This window comes from Danio rerio, chromosome 12 (genome assembly GCF_049306965.1).
Source record: "Danio rerio strain Tuebingen ecotype United States chromosome 12, GRCz12tu, whole genome shotgun sequence".
Lineage (NCBI taxonomy): Eukaryota > Metazoa > Chordata > Actinopteri > Cypriniformes > Danionidae > Danio > Danio rerio.
The window spans coordinates 45,871,228-45,889,140 of NC_133187.1; the positions used below are offsets into that span (position 1 = coordinate 45,871,228).

The window sequence follows — 17,913 nt, forward strand, 5'->3', positions numbered from 1 at the left end:
ATCGGATGACATCTCTTGACATAATGTTTGCTCTTTGTATTTTTGAAAAAGTTGTTCAGTTTGAAACTGTGTCTGGGTGGATTCTTTGAGAAGGATATGAAGAAACCTAAAAGGTCATGATATACGTTGCAAAGAAAAACAGGTTAATGCATCATCCGTGACCCTTTTCACCCTGGCCATGGACCCTCAGGCAGATCTTTACGCACTACATCTACCATTGTCTTTTTCTCACCTGTTACGTTTCAGAACATAATAATTTATATATACATTCTTTATATATACATTTTTAAATCTTTATATATGCATTTTAATATATTTTAGTATTTTAATAAAATTATTATTTTAATATATATATATATATATATATATATATATATATATATATATATATATATATATATATATATATATATATATATATATATTAAAATAATAATTTTATTAAAATAGTTAAAATATATTAAAAATGTATATATAAAGATTTGTATTTTGTTTATGCAAATGGAGCTGATATTGTTATGCGCGCTGTGGAGCATGCGCAGGTCTCTCTGTCTCTCTTAGAGCTGCGCTTGATTGCGGTCCAGCTGTGTTGCGTGTGCGAGCGTATATAAGCGGAGAGGAACGAAGGACGGATCTTTCTGTTCGGTGCAGGTCTCAAATATCCGCCGCCGCCGCCGCCGCCGCCGCCGCCGCCGCCGCCGCCGCCGTTGCTGTTGTTCTAAGCGTCTGCTGTCCTGCCCCAGATTGTTAAGTGGTGTGAAATCACACCGTGTGATTGACTGATTTCGTTAGATGACAATTCCTTTTCTAAACTGCTCGTCGTATTAGCTGAGACTGTGTGCTTTGTTTTCACCAATGAATGAATGAATGAATGAATGAATGAATGAATGAATGAATGAATAAAAAGAGATTCCCTAATGCATATGAAACATTTGACTGTAATTTTCCACACACGAAAAATATCAATTTAATTGATCCAATATTAATTTGGTAACACTTTACAATAGCTACATGAATAATGATGTATTCATATGTAAACTACACATTACTTTATTATGAATTAATGATGAGTTAAGGTATGCACTAATCATGAATTAACTTCAAGTACAACATGAGTCACATGAATTCATGTGTAAATAACGACTACCTTAATTACTTGACATGTTGTTAATTAATGTATTAATTAACATTTAAGTTTAGGCTAAATGTAACCAACATTAACTCATGAGCTGTTAATGTATAGTTATGTCATGACTTTACTTAGAGGGGCACATCACTATTAACTCATCCTTAACTATTTATGAACTCCTCTTCATGTTGATGTTGACAGAACACTTTTCTATTGTTATTCAGTGTAAACTCACTAGTTGGACGTGCATAAGGACTTCATGAGTAATTAAGGATAGGTCAATGATGATGTACCCCTCCAAGTAAAGTCACAACATAATTATACATTAACATATCATGAGTTCATCATGGTTAAATTAAGCATAAACTAATGTGGTAATTAATACATTAATTAACAAACAATCATAAACTAACAAGTAATTAAGGTGGCCATTATTCACACATAAACTCATGTGAATCATGTTAAAGTTAATTCATAATTAGTGCATACCTTAACTCATCATTAATTCATAATAAAGTAATGTTTAGTTTACATATTAATACATCATTATTCATGTACTGTTATTGTAAAGTGTTACCATTAATTTTTTGTATTTTATTGTAATTTTTTAAATACATTTTTACCATGTTTACCTGCATTAGTCTTGAATTTACTAACAAAATTATAAACCTTGCATGCTTGCAAGTTTCTAAGATTTTTTTTTTGCCTTTATAAGGGTATTTATTTTTATAATGGCTGTATTATACAGTAGTTCAGTAGTTCACCGAGCCATTATCAGCAATTACCCAATTACTTCACTTAGTCAAACTGTTAAAAACTATTTAAAATATGTGCATTTAAATATGTAGTTAAAGAGTGTGGCTTCAATATTATACGGATGTGTGTATTATTGCTCTTAAAAACGATTATTAATGTAAATAAACAGAAGGTCGGATTTAAAACAGCCAAAACATGACGATCGTTTAGTCCAAGTTATGGGAAAAATCCTTTTATAATAGCTATGAAATGAACCTCGCACTTACATTGTTTCAGCATTCATTTGCTAATAAGTCAATCCAGAATTTATTCAACGTGAGCGCGCTTTCAACAAAACCCCGCCCCTTTCAGCTGGGATGAAAACAAAATTATCTGATTGGCTGTTACATTGATAAACTCAACAGAAACGAGTATGATTGGTTTTAAGGCTCATCTGACGCACCATGACAACCGGTAAAGTGTTGTTTTGCACTGTGCAGCGGTATATTTACCAACATCCTAAATGTATGCGGAATTTCTGTTAATTTTGGTATATTTGGCCACAAGTCTACTTTAATTTCCGACGCTAATGCTACAGGACAAGATTCAAATACGGAAAAAAGAAGTGCCTGCATTAAATGAATGGGTTTTTATCATTAGAAGCCAAACAAACTCCTCCAACGTTACAACCGTTTCCAACCATTATAGTGGCGTGAACTGCTTACAGGTAAGCGATTTTGCTTATCTAAAAGCCCCTTGATTTTAAAAATGATTTTAAAAATGTTGATCTTGTTGTGATACCTGTAAATATATTTTGGATTGTTTACTTCATGAATGATATTTCATATCTAAACTATGACGGGCAAAACAATCGTGAAATGCTTTGAATTCACTCCAGTTTACTTCACTTTCACTTTTTTTACGTCAGAGCTTGCGGATTAATCCTCAAAGTATGTTGGAACAAAATCATTGTTCACTTGAAGGTAGTCAGGTTCAACAAATGCCAGCATGAACAGTGTAACACACCCTCATCCTCAGACATTTTCAAATTGTGACCAAGCCAGAGCCTGCAGACAAAGCTTCTGTGTTAACTTGATGTTCAGTGAAAAAACTGCTAAAATCTGTTGTCCTAAACACTCCAATCAGGTTTTTGAAGCCTACTGTATCTTGAGATAAAAAAGAGACAAAACATTACAATATTAACAGCAGAACACAACATATTAAGCAAAATAATTGCATAAGTTTTGAGACATTTCATTGAGACTGTCATGTTAGGTTGCATATATGTGCCTAGAAAGTCAATGAGGGACTGCCTACATAGCTATTCTTATGCTTTTTAGTCAAGGATGTGTAATGAATCCAGTAAACAGAGCTGATATAACATAATATATAGATATAGATGTAGGATTGTTTAGGCAATAAAAAATAGGGATTTTGGATTGTTTACTTCAAGAATGATATTTGATATCTGAACTATGATAATAGCAGACAGCGGGCAAAACAATCATGATAATGCTTTGAATTCACTTCAGCAACGTCATATACTTTTTAAATATTTTTTTTTTTTACGTCAGAGCTTGCGGATTAATCTCTAAAGTATGTTGGAACAAAATCATTGTTCACTTGAAGGTAGTCAGGTTCAACAAATGCCAGCAGCATTAAAAGTGCGACACACCCTCATCGTCAGACATTTTCAAATTGTCACCCAGCCAGAGCCAGTAGACAAAGCTTCTGTTAAGTTTTTAACTTGATGTTCAGTGAAAAAAACTGCTAAAATCTGTTGTCATAAACACTCCCACCAGTTTTTTTTTTTGTGAGCCTATAATATTTCTTGAGATTACAACATTACAATATTTACCGCAGAAATCACTTCAGCAACGTCATATACTACTTATGTTTTTTTAGTCAAGGATAAATAATGATTCCAATAAACAGAGCTGTTGATGAACAACAGGTTTAATGACATTGTTTACATACAGGCCACTTTATTTAGCTTACGTCTCTGAAACATACCCACAGCATCTGACTATAGGAAGAAATAAAAGGATCAACAAATATTAATCATTCATGTGTGTGTGTGTGTAGATGATTTATGTGTTAGGTGAAAAAAGGAAATTGCATTGGTCAGCATCCTTGTTGTCTACATCACGGCCATATCTTTTGAAGTTTTCTTAATTTTAGCCCAAACTGGCTTGACACTCCTTGTCTGACCAGCTCCTGTTTTATCTAAAAAAATAAATACAATATGCACAAATTAAAATGAATTTATTTTTTTCAGTTGAAGAAACCTCTAAATGCCATCAGAAATGTCGTCTATGTTTATGTTCAAGTATTTCACAACATTAAAGGCAATGAAAAGAACTTAATCATCACCATAAAAGTAAAATTTATGAGCGAAATGAGTCTGAGAAAAAAGCTAATTTTTAAATAAAATATCAAACGGCATTTCAAGTTTTTTGCATTTAAACTCTTCAATTATACTCCGCTACGGAACCCCGGAAGGGACGTAGTGGAGGAGAAAAGAAATTGGCTGGGTGAAAAAAAAATAATGGGTGAAAGAAATAAAATGGGTGGGAGGAAAATATATATTTCTAAGTTTTTGCGTTCTCTCGCAAAGTTTTGCGTTCCCTCACAAAGATGTTTTGCGTTCTCTCGCAAAACTGTTTCTCCACAAACACTTCCTTTTCACTTCTCTCATGTTAACCCTCCCGTTTTTGCCGAAATTCTCCAATATTTTACCATTCTATCCCACTTTCTTTACATTAAATCTGTGCGTTGATCGCCTTTCACTTTGCAACCTCTGAACCAGTGAATGCATTTATAAGCGCTGACTGACAGACGCACTCCGTTCAATAAACTGATCCCAGATCAGCGTCTGTAGATGCCATTTAAAGGGACACTTCTGTTATCAAACAAGTGAGCAGCAATGCATCTCATGCTTTGTTTAGTTTGATAACAGAGGTGTCTCTGTAAGAATGCACATCTATAATGAAAGCAGTCCATTACATTAGAAACTGTTTGTGCTCATTTAAGAGAAAAAAAGCTGTTTACAATAAAACATGCAGGACGGAGATGAGAGAACGCAAAACATCTTTGCGAGAGAACGCAAAACTTTGCGAGGGAACGCAAAACATCTTTGCGAGTGAACGCAAAACTTTGAGAGAGAACGCAAAAACCTAGAAATATATATTTTCCTCCCACCCATTTTTTTCTTTCCCCATTATTTTTTTTTCACCCAGCCAATTTTTTTCTCCTCCACTACGTCCCTTCCGGGGTTCCGTACTCCGCAAGTTATACAAGTGAGTAAAAAATTCATTTGTAAAAAAAACACAAACAAAGTCACTATAAGATAGTTAACCCAGGCTCATTCTGAAAACATAGACCTATATACATTTCTTGAGATTGCGTAAAATCTTTCAGGAGCTACGTTTTTTTTTTGCAGTTTAAGTTTTCGCAAATCCACCAGAGGCCGCTGTGTACTCATTTGAGATCTCAAACTACTCTCGCGAGTGCCATTCACACCTGTTCCTGCATAAATCCACCAGAGGCCGCTGTCAACTGACTTACTGACTGACCAACTGACCATTCCCACCCACTCCCTTCACTAAACCTTACTGATAGTGTTTTAAAAACCACAGATTGACCAGCGTCAACCCACTTTCCTAAACCCAACCAACAGTCTTTTGAAAAGCAATCCAGAAAAAAAGCCCCCTGATTTGTACCACGTTTTTAGATTTTACCACATTCTCACCCTATTATTTACTTGTTTATTTTATTTTTTGGCTTGCATGCTTTCTGGAACCGTTCTTTGTCGGACTTAAACCCCTTCGTTGCAGTCAGGTCCTGTCTGCGTCCCAGGTCTGCACGCGTACATGGTGAGCTAACTGGACAAACTGGTGATGGCCGGAAAGCCGTCCATATGGAGGTAAGGGGTCAGCTGGTAGCATGGAAAGGAATGGCGTCAAACTGCCCCATAGTGTTTGTTTTAAAGACGAAATGCAGCGAAACGTACCTCTGGCTACATAATTTGTGATCACCAGAAATGTATATATGGGTACATTTTCATGATGAGCTTATGTTAAAGATAGTTTAACATAATAAAGTTTGTTAAATGTATACGTAGATGTATGATTGTTCTTTTACTGTAAGGCAATTAAAAAAAAAAAATATGAGATGTGACTTACTAGCTGTAAAACACTCTGAACGTTTTCAGTTTGTGTCAGGTCTAAAAATGACCTAAGGTTAATTTGAAGTCCTATGAGGTTTTCTGCAAGTATAAGACATATAATAATATCATATGAGCAAACTGTTTATTGGAACACACAATCTTGATGTAGGTCCTACCTGTCCCATTGTTGACAAGAAAAGCCCAACGACCAGGAACATTTACATTAGTCGTGTTTTGGAGGTTTGGGGTGTAGGAGCCGTAATAGTCATTAAGTATCACATAGTAGTCAGTGGAGTTTATGGTATCATATCCAGACTATTAAAGCCATGTACATTAATGTTAAATATATAGTCGAAGCATAAAGCATAAATGAAGCATATTATTTTAATCCTTTGATAATTTTACCTCAACTGGAAAAGTAATCGCTGCGCAGTCACCATAATTCATCAGAATGAAAGAAAGACCACCTCCTGAAATTAATACTGCTTGAAATGTGATTGCCTAAAAAAACAAAAATCAAAATCATAGTCTATACCACACTATAACAGAATCATACTCTGCTGTACTGTACTATCTTTACCGGTTCTGAGTGAAGATTAAATGTATTCCAATCTGTTGTAAGCATGTAGTCCCATGTGACAACAAAGACCCAAGAAGCAGTGAAGCCCCTGTTTGGGAAATACTGGTTTATATCCTGAGTGGCCCGGTCGAGCACACTTCCATTTGTGTACTCCTGATACCAATATTTGCCAAAACCATAGTCATCAAGCTCACTCCAGAGCGCAGCAATGTAATCTTCATTTTCATATGTTGGAAAGGAATAAGGGAAAGTTTCTACTAAAGGCTGGTTGAATGTAAGTAGTCCATTATAATTAACCTGAAATCAAAGAAATCAGTACAATGTGAAAAGGCTTATCACAACATTTGCATTCATATTAGAGTGGTAACTGAATTCTCACAAATATGTTGCTGTACTTGCGGCCAAAGTATGTAAATGGAGTAGAAAAGGCCACGTATTGATAGGTCTCAAAGCCAGATTCAAGATGTTCAGAGTCTCCTGCTGCTGAGCCGAATGGATAGAATATTGCTGGGGCTGTCGAGAGCATAAACAACAAAAATACAAATAAAGATGAGAGCAGTTTTTACAAGTCAATGTCAATACTGATTTGAGTGCCGTTTAAATTTTTTTATAAGTTAACAAATACCTGTCCATGCAGTTGTTGATGCAACGACTGTCAAAAAAATAGGTATTCAATTATTAAACATCTCTGTAAAGAATACATTGTTTAGTAAAATGATAAGTCTTCCGGTACTTGCAGCATTGTTACCTGTTGAAAATGTGAATGGCTCTGGAATGGTGGTGTCTGTAGTGGTCTCTGGAGTTGTAGTGTCTGTAGTCTCTGGAATGGTGGTGTCTGTAGTGGTCTCTGGAGTTGTAGTGTCTGTAGTCTCTGGAATGGTGGTGTCTGTAGTGGTCTCTGGAGTTGTAGTGTCTGTAGTCTCTGGAATGGTGGTGTCTGTAGTGGTCTCTGGAGTTGTAGTGTCTGTAGTCTCTGGAATGGTGGTGTCTGTAGTGGTCTCTGGAGTTGTAGTGTCTGTAGTCTCTGGAATGGTGGTGTCTGTAGTGGGTTCTAAAGTTGTAGTGTCTGTAGTCTCTGGAATGGTGGTGTCTGTAGTGGTCTCTGGAGTTGTAGTGTCTGTAGTGGTCTCTGGAGTTGTGTCTGTAGTGGTCTCTGGGGTGGTCGTTTCTGTAGTGGATGCAACATAAGCACAATAAAAATCCAAGTGATCTGGAGGTAGCTTTTTAAAATTGTTTGTTTTAGAAAGTTCATGTACTTCCAGCGGAAATTGAATATTGAGTAGGGGGTAGGGGTTTCTTCATTTAATTGATTTATGTTTTATTTCTTTTTTAACTACAAAAACACGGGGTGACACGGTGGCTCAGTAGTTACCTCACAGCAAGAAGGTCGCTGGTTTGAGTTCCAGCTGGATCAGTTATCATTTTTGTGTGGAGTTTGCATGTTCTCCCCGTGTTGGCGTGGGTTTCCTCCGGGTGCTCTGGTTTCCCCCACAGTCTAACCAAATGCGTGAATTTAATAGTTTGTAATAGGTGAATTTAATAAATTGTAGGTGAATTTAATAGTGTATGTGTGCGAATGAGTGTATATGGATGTTTCCCAGTACTTGGTTGCAGCTGGAAGAGCATTTGATGCGTTAAACGTGCTGCATAAGTTGGCGATGTATTACGCTGTGGCGACCCCTGATGAATCAAAGGACTAAGCCGAAAGAAAATGAATAAATGAAGAACAGTACAAAGGAAATCAACTTGTATAAACATACTAACAGTAAATAAAAAAGAACAATAAGTAGATTTAATAAATAAATTACATTTTAATTTAAATGCATAGCAGGCCCAAAAAAAAATAAAGTTCCACTTTTTGGCAAAATTATTATTTAACTCAGAATTTTATTCATACACTGTAAAAATAATGCTGGGTTCCACACAAATGATTTGTGTTGTGACAACATGAAGGAATTAAGTTATCTTATTATATATATATATATATATATATATATATATATATATATATATATATATATATATATATATATATATATATATATATATATATATATATATACATACATGCATACATGCACACACATATATATATAGCCGCACCCATTTTATATTAGTTTAAAAAAATTGTGGATATAACATAAAACGATTAAGCTGTCCCCACACAAAAAACTCAAGACTTGTGTTGTTTAAGCTCATTTTAAATGATGAAAGGCTAACGTCATTTTTTGAAGGTAAATTAGGATAAATAATTAGAGAACGTGTACTGTATTACTGTTTTTGTAAAAACAATATGCTACTTGATTGGCTTACACGTTACTGTAGGCCGTTCATTAAACTATAATAGTAATTAAATAGTACGATAGTAGTTGTGACGCAAGAAATGATAAATTGTGGAATAAAATGTAAAGTGTAAATTTTCCTCTGATGACATGTTTTTTAATGACAGTACGAACTTTGGGTGGGATGATTGAAGATGATGTTTTTAACACAAATATGATCTAAAACAATTATTTAAAGACTAAAGATTAAAAAGTAATAATAAAGAGTTTTCTATGCAGTGATGCAGAATAAAACAGGGGTACCCAAACAGAGTCCTGCATAGTTTAGCTTCAATCCCCATCAGACACACCCGAGGCAGGTAATCATGCTCTTTGTAGACTTTGTAGAAATGTCCTGGCAGGTGTGTTGAGGAAAATTGGAACTAACTCTTGCAGGGCAGAGTTTGTGCATCCCTAGTATAGAAAAACCATTTAGGGATCCATAAAGAACATTTTGATAAACTTTTAATAAAATAACTTTTCATATAGTGGGAAATGCATGTACATAATCTAAAGGACCTTTGGTGGAACATATCAAGTTTTGCATAACCTGAATTGAATATATGGATGTCAAAAGTATGAAGCTATTGATGTCAATTAAGAAACTCTATGTGCTATGTGCTTTTATGTGTGATAATTACCTATAGGCATTGCTGTTTGTGCTCTAGCTGTTAAAGAAAAGCAGATGATTACATTCAAAACCACAAATGTTTGTCAAATTATGAATAATCAAACAAAAACTCTTACACTGATCCAGAAGTACTAAGAACATCAGCAGATGCAATGAAACCAGAAATAATCTCATGATGAAGTCAGAGATAAATCAGGAATGTCAGAGTTCTTATTCTGTAATCAGAGAGATGATAATAATAATAATTAATAACAGCAACAATTAATACAATAATTTAAATAATGACTTATTAGTAATTAAATAGTTATAAGTTTGAAATTACAGTCTTTTTTTAACAACAATATTCTAAGGCTTCTAAATCATATAAGGCATTTAACTACATACAGCATTTAGATAAAAACAGTGCATTGCAGTGTTTGTGAGTGATTACAATAATTCAGAATTTTGATCATATGTAAGGATCAAAATATTAAAGAACATGTACTGTATTACTGTTTTATTTAAAACAATACTTGATTGGCTTACATGAAGGTCATTTATTATAATGTAATAGTTAAATAGATTAATAGCATCCATGACACAATAAAGGAGAAATTGTGAGAATATCGCGTATGGAGGATAATATTTGACTTACCCTTTCTTTCTAAGTTGCTCTTTCACCTGCTGTTGTTTCGGAGGAGGTTTGACTGATTTTGAACATCAAGCCCTGATGGCTTTTTACTGGGGCAACATCTGCTGGAACAAAAGAAAATATGTTTGGTTGGATCACCGCCAGATTAAACTAAATAAGAACAATGCAATCACAAATCAACTAAAGTTAATACTTAATCTCACACAAACTGAAGGACATAAGACACATAAGAAGGAAGAAAAATATATATTTGAAATGCCTATATTCACAATTGAAAATGACTAAAAGCTTTGTGGTACATGATTCAGTACCTTTAGTGTATTGTATCAAAATGAAACCATAAGCACAATACCATCCATACCACATGTTTACTGAGCGATTTATAGTTACTCCTCATCTGTCACACACCCTGAGAGAGCAGTTTAGAAATGAATAGCAACAGCAATGTTGTGATACTACTTTTTTGACTGTGGATAATTACTGTAATAAAGAGTGAGGATCACAACGAAGGATAACAACAAAATAGATCAGTCACATGACTTGCTTTTTAGAAAAGAACATTTTGATTTAGTGGCTAATTCATATGAATTTGTACGACTTCACTACAATTTAGTACGATTTGCTCATCCCCCAATTAGGGTTGGATTTAAGGGTGGGGTTTGGTGCCAAGCACCCTTTTAGTAGGACGGAAATTAGCCACTAAATTGACACGTTGGATTTATAAGGTTCATTCTGCGTTCTGAATGATTTTGTCATATTGAGCTTCAAAGTTTTTGCATTCCGTATAGCAAACAGTATGTGTGTAACAGTTCTCTTTCATACATTAAAATGACAGAGACACTAAGTGTACTCTAAATAGAAATGATCAAAGTTCTCTTAAATTTGCAAATTGTGATAAAATAAACAGAAAAAATACAGATAGAACCTTCTAATTCTAAAAACGTAATATTCCGCTTGGAATTATAAGGTTCTATCTGGCAAATCATTACTTGAAACATTACTTTTCAAGAGATACAATTAGTCTGCTTATTAATTTTATTCATATTTAACAATATGTTTGAGAAAGTAACTTTTTTTTTGCTTTTTATAACATTTATTTAATGTTTTAGGATGAATATTTTTTTCTAGTTTGAATTAAGCAAGGCTGTGCTAAATATTTTGTCCAGTGCAGCTGTTAATTTATGTATAATGTGGTCATATTTATTGAATTATATGGTTTCTATAAATTATTGAATTATGTTTATTGAAATTTACTGTTTGCCCCATGTACTAAATTAAGTATTTGCTCTTTAAGGCTTATTATCAAATGTAAAGACTTTAAAAGAAAACAGACGATGAGCAAATGAGTTGTTTAACAAACACTGAAAAATGTTTCACTGACTTTATACAAATAATAATTTCACAGTTAATATATTACATTTTCTAATAACTGTTTCTTTTTCAACAATGTCAAATTTAATATTTCATCTCAATGTCAAAAAATGCTTCTAAATCATCACATTTACACGCATCTTTTCAGTTTCAGGTTTTCAGGTTTTTGCATTAGCAAATGGTTAATTCATCATTTGTGAAGCATTAACTCTACATTAATAGACATTAGTAAGCAGTTTATAATTACAACTCCAAATGCTGTAATCTTGAATTATAAGGAGATGTATAATGTGCTTAATGAGTGTATGTTCATACATTTGTTAATGATTAATTTTTATTTTCTAAATTAAGTGAATTAAGATGTTAATTAAATGTTACTTTTCATGAAATGTTACAAAATTTTAATTACATATTGGATTGTTTACAAACCAGTTATGTAAGTACCTGGTGTTTTTTTTATTTTTTTATTTTAATCATTCAGAATAAGTGAGTAAATGTCTAATGTATAAAAATGTAAATTATTAAATCAAAATGTAAACGTCTTATTTTAAAGGAAGGTAGTAATAATTTCAGGCATATATATATATATATATATATATCTATATATATATATATATATATATATATATATATATATATATATATATATATATATATATATATATATATATATATATATAGATATATATATATATATATATATATATATATATATATATATATATATATATATATATACAGGAAAAATTAAAAGAAATATAAGTTTATAATTTTTTTTTCAATAACTAATTTTAATTGAAATGTATTATCTTTCTATTCTTAAAGATTTAAATCACCAAAATCTTAATTTAATAGATAAAACAGTTTAATAAAACTGTTTTGTTTAAATGAACCTAAAAATATTGCCTATATTCACTGATAAATAGATAGAAATATTCATTTTTAGAAAGGGTTACTTATATAAATTGGTGTGTTTCTGTAGTCTGACCAGCAGATGGAGCAATGACTTCAACAGTGGGGAGCATGAGCTCTCGCTCCTCCTCCTATAAGCTGTTTTAATGCGTACACCAACCCCACCCCTAACCCTACCCCTAGTGATATCACTCATAGAAGAAGTGCAAGAAAGGAGGAGCGAGAGCTCATGTTCCCCCTCGCTGGAGCTCAGCTCTGTCCAAATGGCTCTGCAGTGAGCACCACTTGCTCTATATCACATCACTGTATAACAGTGGAGAAACACCAGGAAATATCTTAATCTCAAATATCAACATGACAATTGATATATGATATAAAATGCTTCAAGACTGCCACATAAAATGTAATTTTACTCCCCATAAAGTGATAAACCTTTATGAGTTTATTTTAACTTTCAAACACGAATGTAGATATTCTGAAGAATGTTGGAAAACAGTAGCCACTCAATACCATAGTAAGAAAGAAATACTATGCAAGTCAATTGCTACCGATTTCAATTATTAACATTTCTTCAAAATATCTACTTTTGTTTCCAACAGAAGAAACTCAACCTATTTGGAACTATAGTGAACTTTTATTTTTAGTTGAACTATCACTTTAAATAAACACAACCTTTCATGTGCTTCAGTTTATCAATCAGACTGGTCATGAAAAAAACCTGGTATGGCATGCTTTTGAAACAATGTCAAACATTTGGATGTCGGACGACCAAACTCTTAGATTTTAATGATAGAACAGTTTTATTGAAATGCTCCTAAAATATTGGCTATATTCACTGATAAATAGAAATATTCAATCCAATTAGGGTTGTACTTATATTAGCTGATGCGTTTCTAAGGTCTGACCAGCAAATGGAGGCATGACATCAACAGTGACTCACTTTTAGTCACATCAATGTATAATACTGGAGAAACATTTGAAAATACCTTAATAATCTCAAATATCAACATGGCATATGATATTATATAAAATGCTTCAACACTGCCACCCAAAATGTCCTTTTAATTTCTAAACAGTCGTAAACCTTTTAAGTTTATTTTTACTTGCAAACACAAATGTAGATATTCTGACGGAATCAGTAGCCACTTACAGCCATAGTAAGAAAGAAATACTATGGAAGTCAATCGTTTCCGATTTCTAACATTTCTTCAAAATATCTTTTGTTTCCAACAGAAGAAACTCAAACCTATTTGGAACAAGTGAACTTTCATTTTCAGGCGAACTATGAATAAACAATATGAATAACTATGAATAAACTTTAAATAAACACAACCTTTCACGTGCTTCAGCTTACCCAACAGACCGGTCATGAAAAATACCTTGTATGGCAGGCTTTTGAAACAATGTCAAACATTTTTAATGTTAGTAATATGATAATAGCGATCCAACTTAAACCCATGAGGTAAACTGTGTCACAATGGCACCCTCCTTTCTGAATCGCAACGTGTTTACAGTGCAGTTTCACATTTCTTGTAGGCATGTCTTCACTTCAAGTCAAACACTATGTCCCAACAACACTCAACGTGACAAGATTCCAGCCACAAGCAATTTGTCAGTCTGTACCGCATACTATGTGACATGACATAAACATTTAAATACCAGAGACTGCATTGCAACTATTTAGTAAAGGCTTTTAATCTAATTAATACACGTTAAAGTCACAGCTCTGACTTTCATTTTCATACCATCTGCTAGTTATTGTTTTCAAGAACTGGTCAACTATCAGCTGCTGCTTTCAGTAGGTAATGTCACGTAAAGTGTTATTTAAACTCGCATTTGGAGCATTTAACACTGAATAAAGCACATAATCAATTCCTGAGGTGTTCATTGTCTTAGTAGTGTATGCTGTGTTTCTGCCATGATGTTGCAGAAATAGAAACCGTTTCTGAAGCACAAGTTTCTATATTGCAGATGACTAGGACAAACAATCATCAGGACACGGGTGTAAGCATCAACCGTTTTCTCCCCCTAGTGGTGAGCAAAGAAACATGATATTTTACATTTAAAGGGCCTCAATTTTGGCTTTTTTATAACATGTAAAATGAGTCTTTTGATAACTTTTGGGTCAGAATGAGTTGTAGCTGTCTTTGCACCTGTGCCTTTAAATGAAAATGAGTTGGTTCTTCCCACCCATTCTCGGGACATTGTTTCAGCGAAGGATAACTAGGGTCAGATATCAGGATAAACGCAGCAATTATGTAACACAAACACATGTATACATTTAACACATTGTGCTGTTTTTACTCATCTACTTGCAGCAGATGTGACAGGCTGCCCACTAAACTGGTAAATATGCTGCTATATAGTGATCCAATATAGCCACTTAGACCTGATTTAACAATTCCACAAACCGGGACTTTTGTTGTGTGATTGAAGCTTCTTCGTTTATAGTTGTGTACACTATGCAGCTGTTGTGAATTATGTAGCGGAGAGTATTTCAAAATGCTATAAAAATATAAAGTGTAGCACTTACTGCTTCTTGAAGTGTTGGAACAAAGCTTGTAATCACAGTTTCTTTGCAAACCCTGTCTTGTGGACATGTTTATACGCGTTAATATTGATAAATGGTAATACGTGCCTGTCAATAGATATCGGTGGGCGGGGAAAACTGCACTGCTACGTCACATTGCTGTGGGCCTTAAAATCACTGAAATTTGGATTCTATTTTTATTCATTCATTCATTCATTTATTGTCTTGTCGGCTTAGTCCCTTTATTATTCCGGGGTCGCCACAGTGGAATGAACTGCTAACTTTTCCAGCACTTTTTTTAATGCAGCGGATGCCCTTCCAGTCGCAACCTATCTCTGGGAAACACTATTTTTATGTCAGGAAATAAAAAAGACACTTGTTGTGTTTTTATCAATCCAATATGACACTATACCTGGACACATTTCTGTCAAAACAGCTTTCAGAACTTGATTTGGCATAATAGGTGCACTTTAAGGGGATGTTTCACCCAAAAATGACAAGTTTCCCATTATTCCCAGATCTTTCACTTATTCTAAACCATTTTTGCTGTTATTTTGAATAAAAAAGATATTTTGTAGAATGTTGGTAACCAGTACAGAGTTCAACGCTAAGGGTTTTTTTTCTACTGGCCCAAGCGGACCAGCAGTTTAGATTTTTACTTGCCCTGCCAATATTTTCACTGGCCTCACCAAAAAAAAAAAAGCAATTTCCTAGACGCAATTAAAAAAAAAATGTGTCAAAATGTTTGTAAATCTAGAATTTTAATATTTAAAAAATATTATTTAATGTATAATGAGCAAAATTCAGTTTTATGCAAGCAAAAGTAGCAAAATGTGCTGGTATTTTATGGCAAAACAAAAGATGCCAAATTGACTGCAAGCTGTACATCACTTATTTATTTATTTTTTTTAGCAGCGGTGTACCCTTGTAAATGTCTGTTTCCAAGACATTTAGCATCATCATTTGATGTTGCCGCCATGTTTTTGTCTTTTCGTTGTACTGGTGTTACGGAAAAAAATAACTTGCTCTCAAAATTCAATCAGATAAGAGGAACGAGAAGGTAGCATGTGAAGGCTTAAAACATCGTTTCTCGATTATAAGAATTTATTTGCACAAAATTGACAAATAGTCACAGGCAAATGAAACTTTAGTGACAAGGCAGCAGTGGCCGTAATGATCCTGTCTACTGTTCCGAGCATCTTACGCGCTGGCCCCAGGCCATCGGGCAGTCCTTGTTGTTGTGCCCTGCAATAACCACTGACCACTTATGTATAAACCCACATTTTAATAGCTAAATATTTTGGTTTACATCCATTACTATTTCCAAATACAAGCACTCCACCAAATTACAGAATGTAGTACTGTTATACCTAAAACATACCATAACAAATCAACAGCACTTTTACATTTATGCTGAACATACAAAACAAACAAACATGTAATGTTTTCCCCTGACACCAACCTGTTTCTTCTCCATTTGAATCATGTTGAAGATTAAAGAGAGTTACTGACTTCCATCCATTTTCCTTGAGCAATTTCAGTGTAAAAAAACTGGTTCCAGACTTTACATAAATAGATAAATCTGCAAGTATTTGTCTAGATATGATCAATTTTTGATTCTAGAAAATTGAGCTATTTTAGAGGAAACACTGGCGTTCCTTCCTTGTAGAAAATGTTATGCAGCTAAATAAAAACTGCATAAGCATCCACTATGGACAAAACGCTTTTGTTGATTAAAAATATGAAGAAAGCATAAGTGACTGTTTAAATGTAGGCTATCACTTGGCATTTAAAAATCTTACCATGACTTTTACTGTCAAACATTCAATTCAACTGATGTTTATTTGTATACGTTTTCACACTAATTATTGTTTCAAAGCAGCTTTACAAAAGGTGCACATATTTGCACATATATGTTATTGCATAACAATCAAATAAATAAAAGTTAAGGTTATTAGTTACCATAACTTTATTAGTTGCTAATAACTTTAATAACCGGTCAGACAGAGTCTGCAGATATTTTTTATTATTTCTACTGAGAATAAAAAGTTTGTGTAAAATTATTTATGCGGAATGATTTTAGGAGTATCATAAATAAAAACTTTATATATGAAACAATTATTTTATGTTTACAATCAAATCCAGTTAGATCCACTAATGATTCATTAATTTAATATTTGGTAAACAAAATCTCTCGTATAATATATCTACTAAAAGACAGAAAATAATACTTTACAAACTACTGTAAATAAATCAAATTGACCTTATAATATTATTATTATCACAACAATTTAAGTGAAATTCATTTAAAAACTGAAAAAATATAAATTTACACACATTTACACAAGTAAATACATAGACTCAATGATGTACACGTAGATTCCGTGTGGGCCTGCTAATATAATATATGCTATTATATGGTTAACCAATGCAGTTATATAGCATATAATGTAAGTCTTAAAGGGCACCTAGGTTACCCCTTTTCCCAGATGTATTATAAGTCTTTTGTGTCTCCAGAATTTGTCTGTAAAGTTTCAGCTCGAAACACCCATCAGATTATTTATTATGCCTTTTATAATTTCTATTTTATAGGTTTGATTAGCAGGTAGCTGTTTCTGTGTACTATGCCTTTAAGGCTAGTCTTGTGCTTCATGCTCACCGTTTCCGCGTGCCTGTCAATGTGCCGCCCTCGGCTGCATCAGACAACAGACAGACATGATGGAAGAAGATCTCGCGTAACGAGAAATACTGCAGTAAGAACTTTACCAATGAGTATTTGATACATTTGTTGTGGAGTTGCAACGATGAGTCACAAACTGGGATTGAAGCGTCTTCTTTTATAACTGTACTGACATGCAGCTGGGCTGATGAAGTAAATCTAAAGTAAATCGCTGTAATTCATTAC

At 33.5% G+C, this 17,913-nt stretch overlaps 1 protein-coding gene across 4 annotated transcripts; it reads right to left on the minus strand.

Moving 5' to 3' along the window:
* Positions 1-3,802: 3,802 nt before the first annotated feature.
* Positions 3,803-10,614, minus strand: LOC100536599 (uncharacterized). 4 transcript variants are annotated; one of them, XM_009306911.5, is made up of 12 exons: positions 10,507-10,583; positions 10,199-10,296; positions 9,681-9,779; positions 9,575-9,601; positions 7,361-7,780; positions 7,238-7,264; positions 6,992-7,125; positions 6,613-6,909; positions 6,438-6,533; positions 6,209-6,347; positions 6,049-6,131; positions 3,803-4,090 (listed from the first exon to the last, which is right to left on the minus strand). In XM_009306911.5, the coding sequence occupies exons 3-12, from the start codon at positions 9,736-9,738 to the stop codon at positions 4,010-4,012; spliced, it is 1,362 nt and encodes a 453-aa protein (XP_009305186.1). In that variant the 5' UTR covers positions 9,739-9,779; positions 10,199-10,296; positions 10,507-10,583; the 3' UTR covers positions 3,803-4,009. The 4 variants fall into 4 exon arrangements, with proteins under 4 accessions (XP_009305186.1, XP_073774991.1, XP_073774990.1 ...); XM_073918890.1 differs by lacking the exons at positions 7,238-7,264; positions 9,575-9,601 and having other exon boundaries at positions 7,346-7,780; positions 9,675-9,779; positions 10,557-10,614; XM_073918889.1 differs by lacking the exons at positions 7,238-7,264; positions 9,575-9,601 and having other exon boundaries at positions 7,346-7,780; positions 9,675-9,779; positions 10,199-10,299; positions 10,557-10,614.
* Positions 10,615-17,913: the final 7,299 nt, after the last annotated feature.

What these genes read in the sequence shown, in the direction of transcription:
- LOC100536599 (XM_009306911.5), bottom strand. Translation starts at nt 9,738, where the DNA reads ATGAGATTATTTCTGGTTTCATTGCATCTGCTGATGTTCTTAGTACTT. An exon ending in CTTAGTACTTCTGGATCAGT is followed by an intron (nt 9,602 to 9,680) that starts GTAAGAGTTTTT and finishes TTTCTTTAACAG; the next exon opens with CTAGAGCACAAACAGCAATG. An exon ending in GCAAGTACAGCAACATATTT is followed by an intron (nt 6,910 to 6,991) that starts GTGAGAATTCAG and finishes CTTTGATTTCAG; the next exon opens with GTTAATTATAATGGACTACT.